The following is a 17,033-nucleotide window of genomic DNA, read 5'->3' as shown; positions in this document are numbered from 1 at the left end:
ATGAAGAATCTGAAATGAAGGCCACATCATGCTCATTTGATAAATGATCTTAATGATGATGATCCGGATAAGCATTTTGAGTTTGTAGAAAAATGGCTGGGAAAGCTGAACGAAAATCCAGGTTTGAGAGAACATGTCAGTGTGTTTCAAAGAACAAAGTGTATCAACATCAGATATGCAACTTGGCCAAAGTATAAGAAGTTATCACAAAGAGTTCCACAGGATACCAGTACAGGTCTGTCAAACTGCTATGTGACATTGCTCTTTATCTCCATAAGACACACTAATAAATCAGATCAAATACATTTCACAATTATTCAAACACAAAATGTAATGTTTCATTGAAAAGTCACAAAATGGCAAAAAATTTGCTTGTAGCACACTAATACAGTCCATAAAATAATAGTATCATATTTGGACAGTGTGTCGGTGGACCATGCGCTGGAGAGCAGAGATTAAAATTCTTGTGAGGAAAGGTATGAGAGTAACTTGCTTGTGTTCAAGTTATGTTACTGGGTTCTTCAGCACAATCTTTGAAACATCATATACATAATTATGGGCCAGCCTGTATAATCTACATATAAACTCTGCTAACAACAGTGCATGGCAGAGGACACTTCTCACTCTAAGAATTATTAGGGCTTCTTCCCAGTCCATTCACACATGGAGTGTGGGAAGAGTGACAGATTACAGTCCATACAAAACCAGTAGCACAAGTTAGAACAGTATTCTGCTACAAGCAACTCTTAGGATAGACTAATGTGATAAATGAGATACACTAGGCATCCGAGGCTTTAGGACACACCATTCTCTCTTCTCTAATGAAACTAGGCCACATTCTATACAAAGATATAAACACAGTCATTTAGTTTCTGCAAATGTTTGAAGAAATATATTTCTTAATACTGTTTTCAATTAATAAAAGTGCAAAAAATAAAACAACTTCCCACAACACACAATATCCACAAACAGGAAAGGAATACAAATGAAGTGTAACTGAACATCAATTTGCAAAACCATGCATGAAAATATTTTTATTTTTTTCTTCCTTTGCTACCTCACTCAAACAATTAGTTTGATTATTAACCTAAATTTAATAATCAAACTTTTTCCTATAATTTCCATGAAATTTCTTGTAAGTGTGCATTCATAATATTTGTGCTGTCCCACATTAACTTTGGTGAACTGTATTTATCACTCAACTGCTCTTTTTTTTTCATTTTTTGTAACAAAACTGACTGACAAGTATTCAGCATAACAGGATACTTTCACAGTATTTGTAACTGCACATTACACAACAATGTAAGATACATTTGTAAATCAAACCAAATAAATTTCACAGTTATTCAAATAACCCAAAATGTAACATTTCATTGAAAAATCACAAAATGACAAACAAATTGCTCATAGCACACTCATACGATACATACAGCAACAAGATCAGATTTGAGATCTCTTTTCTTTCCAATATATTAACTGATAAATATTGTAGGCACACCAAACACTGAGAAGTTACACACCATGTTTGAATTTTTTTTTTTTTAATTGTTTCAATGAATAATGCAAGAATCCACCCAGCTTAACATCAGAGTACTATATGTTTTGCACAAAATATAAGCTTTATGTATCAATGAGATGGATCCACAAGGTGCATACTTGAAGCTGCAAAGTACCATAATGTGTACTTACTAATGGAAGAAAAAGAAGATTCTTATACAGAAAATAGGTACTGGTAACCGGCTAAGCCATCAAATAAATGAATATACTGAAAATAGCACATCCAAATATTTCAAAACAGAAAGTGGCTCATCAGCTTGCAGTACAATTCCAAAAGGTTTGTTTATACCTTACATCACACTGAAACATCCATGCAAGCAATAATTTACTTGATTACACAGGGAGATCAAATGTAGAACATTTGCAAAGGAATATCAATACCACACATATCCATATTACGCCAAAAAAATTGTCAACATAATATACTGTAAGACTGTGTCTTTTGTCCATTTCTTAGCCATGAAGTCCTGTAAATTAGTGAAAATTATTTGGAGAAAGACAATTTATTTCATTGAGTTGCACTGGTGAACTAAATGAGTAAAGAATCCTAGGACGAAGGAAATTCATTCTGAGGTAAATTCTTTCCAGGTAACTGCAAAATCAGCTCACCATAATGTGTATGGGGTAAAAAAAGAGTAAGTAATTTTTGTTAAGACGAAAAGATAACTAAGTTTTCATGTTTTATCATATCTCTCAATCATGCATTTGATACCTCAGGTAGGATTTAAAATTATCTGCCGTTGTGAAATAGCATACCTCAGACTAATGCCATTGGCAGATGTGATCTTAATTACTTTGCGTCATGGCACTGATTTCTGACCTGAGTTTCCTTCATTGTGTTGTTACAAAACAAACTAAACTGACAACTGCCACAAGCTGATACAAATTGTAAGGCAACTTCACATCACAGAACCACCCAGTGAAACAGTATCTCTGAATCACTCGTAACAAAGCTTTTAACACCACAAGCTTGCATCACACTGTTATGATACATGGGAAGTGCTGTATGGTAGTTCTGCATTTGTCCCATTATCTGTTACAAGCAAAGGCACCTCACTCATGACTTGCTGACTTGGAATGTGTGGCACACTGTTCGGAAGTAAAAGAGATGAGGTGGTTGTAGTTCTTATTTCCTCCTGCACTAATTTATGTTCTAATGTATCACTTTTCGTGTTTGTCTTCTTCCACAATTTGCTTGCAAGGTATTCTATCAGCAGTTGCACAACACTGTTTATGATACCTGTAACAGTAGAGTTGAAATTTGTTAAGTATTTTATTAATCTCATTGATAGCATAGCAACGTTATTCTGCTAATTTATACTTCACTTCATACACTAATGTTTAATTTATAAAAGTGTTGTATGTATTAGATTAGATTTACTTTCATTCCAATTTATCCGTAGTGAGGAGGTCCTCCAGGATGTGGAACATGTCAGAAAAACAACAATACATGACAAATATTTACAATTAAAACAAATAAGCTAATGTACCATTCCACAGGTCCCAAGTGGAATGATCGTCATTTTTTAATGAACACTAAGAGTAATTTTACAAATACTAATGCACTGAATTTAAAATAAAAAAGTTTTTTATTTATTTATAAGGTAATACAACTACTGTAATACTTATTTACAATGAACACATTACTGCACTGAAATGGTGCAGAAGTTAGATTATACTAACACACACACACACACACACACACACACACACACACACAAATTTTCAATGAACACATTACTGCACTGAAATTGTGCAGAAGTTATGTTGTACTTATATACAAATCAGTTGGTTTTACTGAGAAATTCATCAATGGAGTAGAAGGAGTTGGCCACCAATAAATCCTTTAGGCTTCTCTTAAACTGAATTTCATTGGTTGTTAAGATTTTTATGGCTGCTGGCAAGTTATTGAAAATGTGTGTTCCTGAATAATGCACACCTTTTTGTACAAGACTAAGTGACTTTAAATCCTTGTGAAGATTATTCTTATTTCTAGTATTGATTCCATGAATTGAGCTGTTGGTTTGAAAAAGTGATATATTTTTAATGACAAATTTCATTAAGGAATAAATATATTGGGAAGCAGTAGTTAGTATCCCTAGTTCCCTAAACAGGCTTCTGCAGGATGTTCTTGAGTTCACACCACATATAACTCTCACTGCACGTTTTTGTGCCCGGAAAACTTTAGCTTGGCTTGATGAATTACCCCAAAAAATAATCCCATATGACATTATGGAATGAAAGTAAGCATAGTATGCCAGCTTTTTCATTTTTATATCTCCTATGTCTGACAAAATTCGCATTGCAAACAGAGATTTGTTAAGACGCTTCAGCAGTTCTGTGGTGTGCTCCTCCCAGTTGAATTTATTATCAAGCTGTAATCCCAAGAATTTAACACTGTCCACTTCTTCTATCTTCTTGTCATCGTATGTTAGACATATACTCTTGGGACACCCCTTACAAGCTCTGAACTGCATGTAGTGTGTTTTTTCAAAGTTTAGTGACAAAGAATTGGCTAGGAACCAGTGATTAATGTCCACAAATATTTTATTGGCTGATCTTTCTAAGACTACATTTGACTTGCTATTTATTGCAATGTTTGTATCATCGGCAAACAAAACAAACTTGGCATCTGGTAATGTTACTGATGAAAGGTCATTGATATACACAAGAAAAAGTGAGGGGCCCCAAAATGGAACCTTGTGGGACCCCACATGTAATTAGTTCCCAGTTGGATGAGGCCTGATAGCTTGATACATGTCTCTTTCCTAATAACACCCTTTGTTTCCTGCCAGAGATATAAGATTTGAACCATTTTGCAGCATTTCCTGTTATACTATAATATTCTAGTTTACTTAAAAGGATATTGTGATTTACACAGTCAAATGCCTTTGACAGATCACAAAATATACCAGTTGCCTGCAATTTTTTGTCTAATGAATTAAGCACATTTTCACTGTAAGTGTAGATAGCCTTCTCAATATCAGAACCTTTTAGAAATCCAAACTGTGACTTTGACAGTATGTTATTTGAGATAAGATGGTTATAAAGACGACTGTACATTACTTTTTTGAAAATTTTTGAGAATGCTGGCAACAGTGAAATTGGACGGAAATTTGATGCTATTTCTTTATCTCCCTTCTTAAACAGTGGCTTAACTTCAGCATATTTCAGCCATTCAGGAAATATTCCACTAATAAACGACTGGTTACACAGATAGCTTAATATGTTACTTAGCTCAGAATCACATTCTTTAATTAACTTTGTTGATATTTCATCATACCCACTAGATGTTTTTGATTTTAAAGATTTTATGATGGACATTATTTCTGTTTGGGTAGTGAGGGTCAAATTCATATTAAGGAAGTTACTTGAAATGTCTGGTCTAAGGTAATCCATAGCAGCATCTACCGAACCTGACAACCCCATCTTGTCAGTAACAGTTATAAAATGTTTGTTAAAAAGTTCTGCAACACTATACACATCTGTCACCAATGTATCATTTACTCTTAATGCTATTTGTTCCTCTTCATGCCTGGTTCTACCGGTCTCCTCCTTCACTATATCCCATATTGTCTTTATTTTGTTATCTGATATAACTATCTTTTCCTTGTAATATATTTGCTTTGACATCCGTATTACAGTCTTTAATATTTTGCAGTATTTCTTATAATGTGCTATAGCATCAACATTGGAAATGTTTCGGAGTGACAGATACAGTTTTCTTTTTGTTTTACAAGATACCCCTATTCCTCGAGTAATCCATGGCTTCTTTGTAGACTTTGCTCTAACCTTGGTAAGTTTTGGGGGAAAGCAGTGTTCGAATAAGGTAACACTTTGAAGTGTGAGCTCTCAAAACAGTGTGTTTTTCAATATGTGACAGAAATAGTTTGTGATGGACACAAAGCCTGTCTTCTGTATTTATTAGGTTTGCAGTCATTTCTTGTTTGAATAACATTCACCAGTCTGTAGGTGTAATCTGCAATGAATGAGGACAGTCTTCTGGACTTACAGAATTAAGAATTAACTACATTCAAGGCCACTATGCTAAAGCTAGGAGCTAACACTAGGTACCCAATTAATTAGAATGGGATAACAATATTTTTACTCTTTAGTAGAGCACATGCTGTAATGAATTTGTGTGTTAAAACAGTGTTGTGTCTGGAATTCAACCAGGGTCTATGCCTGTTGTATACAGAGCACTAGCAGTTCCATTATTTATTATGACCTCATAAACTGACTTAAATGCTTCAACTTGCCACTAGTTACTCTTCAAAATTTTCAAAATCCATACTCCCAAAACACAGTGGAGAATTTCTCTTAATGAAAACCCCAAGGATGTTAATGAGATGAGATATTCCTGCAGTTTATTGGGACATACACAGTAATAAGTTGGTCCATGAGGCATGCATGGATAATACAATTGGTAGTACGCTACCTGTGAAAAGCAAGAACCTGGATCAAAGTATAATACTGATGATGAACTACAGAGTATGTGTGAACCTTTAAGTTTCAGGTGTGCAGCTGCAATAGCTCCACCGCCTTCACTGACTGTATATTTTTTGACTATTTTCTGAGGGTGCCAACAGACCATTTAAATTGCAACATAAAGCTGCACAGGAGGCCTTATACTATTACAGAATAACTGAGCATCCCTTTATCATCACTTTATATTGCTTGCTGCTGAAATTTTTTATTAAGTATTTTGGGCATGGCCATCATCAGAATATCAGGGAAAAAAACCTTAATACAGGGTATTATGTTAAATGGTGTCTATTACAACATTGGTGCTCAACATTTTATGATAGGTACCATCCGACATGATCATCAGAATATCAGACAAAAATCTTAATACAGAGCATCATGTCAAAATGTATCTACAGTAGCACTGGTGCTCAACAGTGCTACAATACATACCATTTGACATGATACTCTAATAATAAGGTTTTTCTCTGATATTCTGAGGATGGGTCATGCCCAAAATATGTTAATAAAATTTTAAAAAGTGGACTCTTGCTATTTGTGGCCTAAAGTGGTGGTAAGGACATGCTCAGTTAGCCAACAGACTGACATTACTGTGGTAGGTCCATGTTATGCTTAGCTACACGTTTACTTATGCAGGGCCTTGAAGAAAGGTCACTGTATTATACAGGTTTGAAATTTGCAGTATTTTGGATGTATATTCATGTAGTCTATGGCAAAGAACTATTACATGTGTTTTTGAACCAACCACTTTGCATCCATGAAACTATACTATGGAAGTCTTAAAGATGGTTAGCTGCCATTTTTGGACATTTTGTTATACTGTAATGATGTAGAACATATAGTGTATCACAAGCTGTATACAAGGATTTGCATCTGCAAGTAAATAGCTGCCTCCATCTTCATAGAGCACTGACATCCCAAATTTTGGAGCATGTAGTATTGCTGAAAAGAACAGCCTACAGGATTAGCTTCTATATAAAACTGCTTTTCATCCTATCTAACTAAAAGGATGCAGAGTATTGCATTACTAAACTCAGGGAGCACGGTCAATGAAACAGTATTATCTGAATACAGAATAACTCTACAGGTGTACTACAGGGATCGATATTGGGTCTACTACTGTTCTTATTGCGTATAAACAGTATTTCTGAACCATTCCCAGGTTTTCAGCCAGGTGAGTTTGTCCAGATGGTGGGATATGGGATATTTTGGCAAGCTGAACTGCTGCCAGCTTCAGCTAGTCCTGATGCTTACCACCATTTATATATCCCCTTCTTTCCCACTGTCTGTCAGAAGCCAACAGTACCTTGATGCAACTCCACTGGTGAGGTAGGAGACGGAGGGGGTGCACAGTCAGGATACAAGCTGCTGCTGTCTTGTCATTGTACTACCATCACTGAAAAGGAACATTACTGATGTGAAAGAGGCACATCAATTTGGTGTGAAATTATGTCTTCAAATGGGCAGATCTTCCCACTGCTGTTGTGTTTCGAGCATGCTCGGCTTTAGAACATTTCGCAAAAGCTCATTTTGTGGATTATTCTTTATCCATGACACAAATCTGCACTGCTCTTGTGTTGCCCAGACAGATTATTCTATACAACGTTCTTCCACTGACATGGGAAGTGAGAGACTCCAGCTTTCTGGAGTCCCAGGATGTCCTTTACAGCCCCCCCTCCCCCGCCCCCCCCCCCCCAAAAAAAAAAAAAAACTTTAATCTTGGAAAGTAGGGGCAATACACACATGATGTTATATTTGCAAGTATTCTTCCAATTTTCACTGATGTGTTCCTGAGCTGAGGGATAAACATCATTGTAGGAGGTTTCTCATCTTCCTCAGAATGCCGTGGCCTATGCTTTTTTGGCTTCATGGCATGGTGAATCTGGCAGTTGCTATAAATACTATTACAGAAAACAGTCCTGAGGGGCTGCAATTGCCCTGCAAAACTGTCTTGGTAAGTGATTCCATGAGCCAATTGCTGTTAGGACACCTTGTCCAGAAACAGATCTCCCATGTCTTCTTTCTACAGTCATTCACTACTTTACACATACACACTGTACACACACAAAGACACATTTCTCTGGTGACTCAGTACCACTCAGAACTGGAGAAACTGAATCACATCCTCCGCCACAGTTTCGATTACCTCTCGTTCTGCTCCGAAATGAGGAATATCCTTCCCATCCCTCCTACAGAGTCCTCACAGAGGGAGTACAGCATCTTTCCCCTCCCCACCTCACGCCTCCTCCTTACCCCCACCACACACCCAAGCACACTGCTGCACATGTTGGACGCAGTCAGAGTCTGCAGTTTGGCCCCAGCTCTTGGAGACAGTAGTCATGTGCAGTGTGTGTGTGTGTTTTTTTTTCTATTGCGTAAAAGTGACTTTTTTGTCGAAAAGCTTAAATGTTTAGCTGTCTTTTTCGTTGTGCCTGTCTGGGACTCAACACCACCTCTATGCAGTGGGTAGCAATCTGCAGTTTACACCACATTTTAAATATGTGCAATGTTGCTAAGCTGATTTTTTCTGTATTTTATTATGATGCCACTGTGACTCCATTATATTAGGACAAGTTGTAAAACAGAAATGCGTCATCATATTTTAAGTCCATGTTTCAACATCTATGAGAGTAATACTTTCCATTATGTCATATTTTATTGTTTTAATATGTAAACTGTGCTTGTGCAATCCATCTTTTTCATTTCTGTTGTTATTTCATCCTGGACTTTCTTGTCATGTGATAGAAGTCGTCGTACATACAAAGGCCAGCTGGTATGTTTCATATCTCACCCAAGACAGGACCACTTCTCTGTTCTGCAATGGATGATTTGATCATCCGCAATGTGGCAGTTTACAAGCTCCCATATGAGTGTGGCTTCTCATACAGCACACAGATGACACTAATTGCTCCCCCTATGAGTGTGGTTCATCATACATAACAATGATGACTCCAATTGTTCATGAGGAAGATGTTGAACATCAATGGTACATTTGTCTTCTACTGTCTGATAGAAGTGCTTGAGGCAGAACATTATATCGATACTGGCAATTCTGTGGCTATGTCAGCATCAAGCTTCTGGCATCTACTTCATTCTTTTAAGACTCAGCAGGTAAAGAGGCATGTCACAAACAATTCAATCACTGAGGATAACATTTCAAGTTTAAAAATCTTATAATCTTACCAATCCTCTCTTGAATTTATCCCTGTTTCACTGTCACTGATTTGATTTTAGTATCTGTTCTTCAGCCTGTCAGAAGACCTGCTTCTTTGTTGTCCAATACACATCTCTTAGCTGTTAGCTTCTGTAGCTGCATGTGCCAAGGCATGGCACACAGGTTGAAAAAGCGACTACATCCACTGCTTCACTCTGCAGGCTCAGTCAGAAGATGGTCAAAAGATATACAGATAAAGACAGTGTCTACACTTATACTCCTCAACCCATCTTTCGGTATGTGACGAAGTGTATAAACCACTGTTGATAAACTCAAATTTCTCTCATACAGAAGTTGGATACACAAAACTTAATGAATCATCCATTATGCTGCAAACATACACCCTGTGCTTTGCTAAGTGGTACATTTTTATTGCTTCAAAGTTAAAATAAATGATTTGTAGTATTCACAGAATCTTACTTGAATCCACTCACATTAATACTTTAGAATTGAATTTATTTATGTACACAAAATTTTAGTGGGTGTAAAACATTAACAATTTTGTCACCTAGTGTATCAAACATTACACAGTAAATTTTCTTGTTGTCATATCCTTTAAGGAACTAGTATATAATTGCCTCGCTCTTTTCCTATCCATTTATGAGTACACTTCCTTATTTTTTAACTTCCTCTAACTTTGATACTATGAAAGCATTTCAAAAGTTGTATACAATTATTTTAATATAAGGAGTTGGAAGTAGACACAATGTAAAAGTCTCAGTGTAAAATGGTTGGTTCAACAGTTAGTTGTACTCGTATATAAATGTACTGATTAATATCTGGTGCAGATGTTTAGTTGGTATCCAATACAAAAATTGTCATTTACAAATTTTAAGTCGCAATATGTTCATGTATAAAGCATAATAATTATCTTATGTATTTATACCATAATTCTGCTGATATATATTTGGAACATCAATAATAAGGCTAGTGAAACAACTTACCAGAAGTTGTATAAATGCCACCAACAGACGCACAAAGTCGAACAATGAACTGTCCAAACGTATCTCTCTCTTGAATAACTTTCACTTTAAGTGCACTCATATCATACTTGAAGAAGATTCCTGGGATACCATGAGAACCTTTCATGTGATTGATTGGTCTCTCATGGTCTTTAACAGAATACTGATATGTAGTCATCCTTCTGAGGAAAGTGTCTACATCAGTGGGCACAACATCCACAAAATATTGATAAAGCATCATATCTGCAAATAAGAAAAAAATAAAGACAATAAGTGTGACTGTAAACTTTCCCAGTGTATAGGCCTGCTGCCGATGTAAAGCTTTCAAGATTCCAGACAGGTAGCAGTGCTGAAAACTGGTAACAGGGTATCTGTTGTGACACCATCTTACAACTGTCTCATAAATTGGTACTAAGAATGTTACACCACCAAGTGTCAAATACGTGACACTTTTAGCACAACATATTTTGGGACCAAATTATCAAATACTATAAAACAATGAAACTAATCAATAAATCACAATATTACATGTACTGGCAACCACATAAAACTATTTATATTGTCATGTAGTGTAACACCTTAGAGCTTCTATGCTATTAGGCACCGTCAAAATGAAAATACCAGCAGCAAGCATTGTCATCCTCCACGGATGGGAGCCACCAACTTCTCTGTATTGTTGTTGTTGTTGTTGTTGTTGTTGTTGTCTTCAGTCCTGAGACTGGTTTGATGCAGCTCTCCATGCTACTCTATCCTGTGCAAGCTTCTTCATCTCCCAGTACTTACTGCAACCTACATCCTTCTGAATCTGCTTGGTGTATTCATCTCTTGGTCTCCCTCTACGATTTTTACCCTCCACGCTGCCCTCCAATGCTAAATTGGTGATCTCTTGATGCCTCAGAACATGTCCTACCAACCGGTCCCTTCTAGTCAAGTTGTGCCACAAACTCCTCTTCTTCGCATTTCTATTCAATACCTCCTCATTAGTTATGTGATCTACCCATCTAATCTTCAGCATTCTTCTGTAGCACCACATTTCGAAAGCTGCCATTCTCTTCTTGTCCAAACTATTTATCGTCCATGTTTCACTTCCATACATGGCTACACTCCATACAAATACTTTCAGAAACGACTTCCTCACACTTAAATCTATACTCAATGTTAACAAATCTCTCTTCTTCAGAAACGCTTTCCTTGCCACTGCCAGTCTACATTTTATATCCTCTGCTTCGACCATCATCAGTTATTTTGCTCCCCAAATAGCAAAACTCCTTTACTACCTTAAGTGTCTCATTTCCTAATCTAATTCCCTCAGTATCACCTGACTTAATTCGACTACACTCCATTATCCTCGTTTTGCTTTTGTTGATGTTCATCTTATACCCTCCCTCTGAATTAGTAGCTTGAATTTTATACTTTATATTGGTCATTCTATATGGATGCACATGTTCCATCACATGGACAGTATTTGTTTTTAGAATTTTTTAATACTTGATATGTAATGTGGATAGATTTTATGATAGGCATTAGCATTGTTGGGGGCTGTCACATATGTGTTACAGGAAAGTACTATCTTTGGTAGGCAAAAGCAGCTGCCTTTGGTTTACAACTGTGCCTTGAGAGTACAAAACACCAATGTGAGATGTTCTAGAAAGAGTTTTGTGTGTGGCAATGCATGTCTGCTACTGGGTTTTTACTTCCAACAGTGCCTAATGGCATAGAACAGTGGTTCCCAACCTGGGGTAATTACCCTCTGAGGGATAAAACCCAATTTTTACCAGTCCAGGGGTAAAGAGTCCATAAAAACAGTGGTACAGAAGCAGTAGGTACAGTGTACACCCTTTGGCCTGCTTGATTTTAAGATGTGGTAGCAGGGTTGTGAATGAAGCAAGTGTCACTAGGGAGAGGATTGGTGCAGAGGAAACACATTTTGTAATATCTACCATCAATGAGAATAATTAGCTTTCTTTTCTGAGGAGGAGTTGTATATAGCACTCACAATACATTGACAATTACTTCATCTTTTTATAAATATAAATAAAATGTTGTCAGAATTAAACAGAACCTATTGTCTCATTGATTCATTATTTTGGGATTTAATAATGCACCTACAAAACCTAAATATCATTATTCTTTCATCATAAAAAAAAATAAAAGTGTTCAAAGAAAATTCTTTTTCATTCTAATGTTTGATTAGGTTCTGATGTTGTTGATGGTGGGGTGGCTGCTAGCCAATATCTGATTGCATTCAGGGGTAATAGTATCAGAAAGGTTGGGAACTACTGGCATAGAAGATTTGAGATATGTTATACTACAGGATGATATAAATATTTTTATATGGTTGTCAGTATCTGTACTATTGTGATTTATTGAGTGATTTCCTTGTTTTATAACATCTGATAGTGAGACAATGTAGTCCCAAACTTGCAGTGCTAAGAATCTCTCTCTCTCTCTCTCTCTCTCTCTCTCTCTCTCTCTCTCTCTCTCTGTGTGTGTGTGTGTGTGTGTGTGTGTGTGTCAACTGATCCATTCTTTGCATTTTACAGACTCCACCAAAGAGGAGAACCTTCAGGGATGTGGAACAAGTCAGCACACATATTAGCAAAAGGGATCCAGCTCTTAGAAACATAATGCTTAAAAAGTGTTAACAACACTGTTTAATACTTCTTGTGTTGATGCCTACCACATGTAACCTAGTAAATTAGCAGGAAAGAAATTATTTTGAAGAAAAGCTGCTGCTTCCTCAGTTACGCTACAGAAAATATTTACCTATATCTCTAACACTTCTGCAACTACATTTATACTTTGCTGAACATCAAAGTACACACATTAAACTTACATTAGAGTTTTTATCATTACATGTACTGGGGGAACATGAGAAGAATGACAGATTTTACACTTCTGCACACAATGTTATTACTTCAATTTTACTGTCACATGGAAGCAATATGTAGGGTGATGAAAATATTTTGTAATTTCTGCATATAAAATCAGTGCCTGGCATTATTTAATTATGTTTTCACAATATATTATGCAAACTTCTTTGAGTGTGTATAAGTTTGTTTTTTAGGACATTTCTTGTACACTCTGTCATGGGGTAAATAAGTCAGCGAGCATTTGTGATGCTCTTATTTCACTTGATGTCTTCTGTTAGTCTGACCTAATGTGAATAACACATTTATATGATCTTATAATTAAATTTTCCCGAAGACATTTAAATATAATTTTTATCTAGAATACACCTACATTTATATGATGTGACTGAATCCAACTGCAACTTATTATTCATGTGGTCAAAAGCTACCACTTTTTTACGATTCATAAAGTATACAACCATACATCTCTCTCCATTAAGAGCTAGTTGTCAATCTTTGCACTAGTCTTATTTTCTGCATACTAACATATTAACTGCTACATCATGAATACATAAGATGAGCTGTATGACCATCACACTTCTCTACAGCACACCCAAAATTACATCTATCTTTCCTATAGAATTTCCACTGCACAAATGTATTTTCTTTGATAAGAGCTAGTGTACTACTATGAGCACACTTCGTTGTGGCATGTACTCCCTAGTTCTGAACTGGTAGAAGATTTTGGGCTGACAGCATTTTACAACTGGTCACTGCTAATCTTAACTATGAAACATACTGTAGCAGCCATTGTTTCATATCAAAGATAAACAGTATGTAGCAATAAGTATCCGTAATGAAGTTACCCATATAAAAGGTGATTTGTTTTGCTCACACAAAATATTATGCTTTTGTTAGTTTTACATGTCATTTCTACTATGAACCAAAAGGCACAAAAATGATGCTTACACTGTGTCAGGCAGACAAGTAGACAGGATCTACTGCCAGTCTACATGTGAATCAGGCCTTGCTTTTTCCTCTCCTCACAAACCCATCTAAAATTATGTCTACAATTTTAAAACAATTTCACAAGCTACATGTTTTGGAACTGATGCTTGATATATGAGGCTGTTCTGAAAAGTAATGCCTCTGAATTTTTTATGAGAAAACTCTTACAGCATTTTAAATAAGACAAATATTATTATTAACATTCTAAATCTTTATTTTTCATGGCTACATATCTGCAGCTCTCTGCCACATGAGGGCTCCGAAATGTAGCATATAACATGGCAGTCTGTAATGTAACTGTTAGTATGTGGAAACGGCATGCTGCAATCAAGTTGTGAATTTGAAGAGACCGTCCACACACAGAGCACCGTCTCCTACAGCATGACAATGCCAGACTACACACAAATGCTCCAACATTTCAACAATCCAATGTCTTTGGTTCATTGTCATCAATAATCCTCAAATCCAATTTAGCCCCATCCTATTTTCATTTGTTTCCAAAACTTAAAGAACACCTTCGAGGACTTCACTTTGATAGTGATGAAGTGATGCATGCAGACGTGAGACTGTGGCACTCTGTCAACAAAGTCAAACATTTTAAAGCAGTGGTTCCTTAACTTTCTGAGGCTGTTATCCCTAGTGCAATCAGATATTGGCTAGTATCCCCCCCAACACACACTGTCAAAAACATTAGCACCTAACAAAACTTTAGAAAGAAAGAAATTTTTCTTTGAACACTTTTATTTTTTTAGATGATAGAAGATTAATGATATTTTGTTTTTGTAGGTGGCTTATTAAACTGCAAAATAATGAGTCAATGAGACAATAGATACTGCTTACTTCTAACAACATTTTATTTATATCTATGGGAAGATGATGTAATTATCAATGCATCGCAAGTGCTACATACAACTCCTCCTCCTCTTCCTCCTCCTCCTCCTCCTCCTCATAAAAGAAAGCTAACTATCCACATTGATGGTAGACACTTATTACAAAACGTGCTTCCTCTGTACCACTCCTCTCCCTAGTGTCACTTGCTTCACTCACACCCTGCAACCCTATTTTAAAAATCAACCAAGTCAAAGAGTGTACATTATGCCTACTGATTGTGTACCATTAGATTCCTGTACTCCTTAGCCCTGAAATGGTAGAAACTGGAAGACTTTATGCTGCCAATTCTTTGTTCTGATCACTGCCGCACAGCAATGAAGAAGCCATTACATAATTACAGCCACGTTGTGATCTCAATTACATCATTTATTCTAGCAAAGTGAATAATGAGGCAGTTTCTGGTTTATTGTGGGAAGTACATACAACTTGGAGAAGAAATTTTCATGAAATATTTAAACATATACACTATGTGATCAAAAGTATCTGGACACCTCCAAAAACACACATTTTTCATATTAGGTGAATCGTGCTGTGACCTACTGCCAGGTACACCATATCAGTGACCTCAGTAGTCATTAGACATCGTGAGAGAGCAGAATGGGATGCTTCGCGGAACTCTAACTTCGAACGTGGTCACATGATTGGGTATGACTTTGTCATACGTCTGTAAGTGAGATTTCCACACTCCGAAACATCCCTCGGCCCACTGTTTCTGATGTAATAGTGAATTGGAAACGTGAAGGGACACGCACAGCACAAAAATATACAGGCCGACCTTGTCTATTGACGGGCAGAGATCGCCGACAATTGAAGAGGGTCGTCATGTGTAATAGGCAGACATCTATCCAGACCATCACACAGAAATTCCAAACTGCATCAGGATCCACTTCAATTACTGTGACAGTTACGCGGAAGATGAAAAAACTTGGATTTCATGGTCGAGCAGCTGCTCAAAAGCCACATACCACACCGGTAAATGCCAAACGATGCCTGGCTTGGTGTGACGAGAGTAAACATTGGACAATTGAACAGTGGGAAAACACTGGGTGGAGTGATGAATCACAGTACACAATGTGGCAATCCGATGGCAGGGTGTGGGTATGGCGGATGCTCGGTGAACATAATCTGCCAGCGCGTGTAGTGCCAATAGTCAAATTCGGAGGCCGTGTGTTATGGTGTGGTCAGGTTTTTCATGGAGGGGGCTTGCATCCCTTGTTGTTTTGTGTGGCACTATCACAACACAGGCCTAAATTGATGTTTTAAGCACCTTCTTGCTTCCCACTTTTGAAGAGCAATTTGGGAATGGTGATTGCATCTTTCAACACAATGGAGCACCTGTTTATAAGGCACAGCCTGTGACATAGTGGTTACATGACAATAACATCCCTGTAATGGAATGGCCTGCACAGAGATCTGACATGAATCCTATAGAACACTTTTGGAATGTTTTGAAACAGCGACCTCATACCAGGCCTCACCAACCAACATCAATGCCTCATCTCAGTGCAGCACTTCATGAAGAATGGGCTGCAATTCCCCAAGAAACCTTCCAGCACCTGATTGAACGTCTGCCTGCGAGAGTGGAAGCTGCCATCAAGGCTAAGGGTGGGCCAACACCATATCAAATTCCAACATTACCGATGTAGGGCACCACGAACTTGTAAGTCATTTTCAACCATGTGTCCAGATACTTTTGATAACATAGTGTATGTATCAATTTTACTGCCACAGGTGGACGATACAAAGTATATGTGCAGTATGTGAGGAATAAGGAAGATGATTTATATATTCGTTTCACAAGCTGTAAGCTCCACCACATTTTCTCATGTGTTACTTCTAGTATTCGAAACGTTGTTGTTGCTGTTGTGGTCTTCAGTCCAAAGATTGGCTTGATGCAGCTCTCCATGCTACTCTATCCTGTGCAAGCTTCTTCATCTCCAAGTAACTACTGCAACCTACACCCTTCTCAATCTGCTTAGTGTATTCATCTCTTGGTCTTTCTCTACGATTTTTACCCTCCACACTGCCCTCCAATACTAAATTGGTGATCCCTTGATGCCTTAG

At 37.1% G+C, this 17,033-nt stretch overlaps 1 protein-coding gene across 3 annotated transcripts in view; it reads right to left on the bottom strand.

Annotated features, from left to right (window-relative positions):
• Positions 1-246: 246 nt before the first annotated feature.
• LOC126235777 (endoplasmic reticulum-Golgi intermediate compartment protein 2) overlaps positions 247-17,033 on the bottom strand; it is a 93,061-nt gene continuing 76,274 nt past the window's right edge. For all 3 annotated transcript variants that reach the window (XM_049944580.1, XM_049944579.1, XM_049944581.1), the window contains exons 6-7: positions 10,201-10,461; positions 247-2,797 (exon numbers count right to left, since the gene is read on the bottom strand). In XM_049944580.1, the coding sequence (XP_049800537.1) occupies positions 2,541-2,797; positions 10,201-10,461 (518 nt within the window). In that variant the 3' untranslated portion in view covers positions 247-2,540. The remainder of the gene's footprint in view (positions 2,798-10,200; positions 10,462-17,033) is intronic.

The sequence above is a fragment of the Schistocerca nitens genome, chromosome 2 (assembly GCF_023898315.1).
Source record: "Schistocerca nitens isolate TAMUIC-IGC-003100 chromosome 2, iqSchNite1.1, whole genome shotgun sequence".
Lineage (NCBI taxonomy): Eukaryota > Metazoa > Arthropoda > Insecta > Orthoptera > Acrididae > Schistocerca > Schistocerca nitens.
This window is presented reverse-complemented; position numbering and strand designations above follow the sequence as displayed.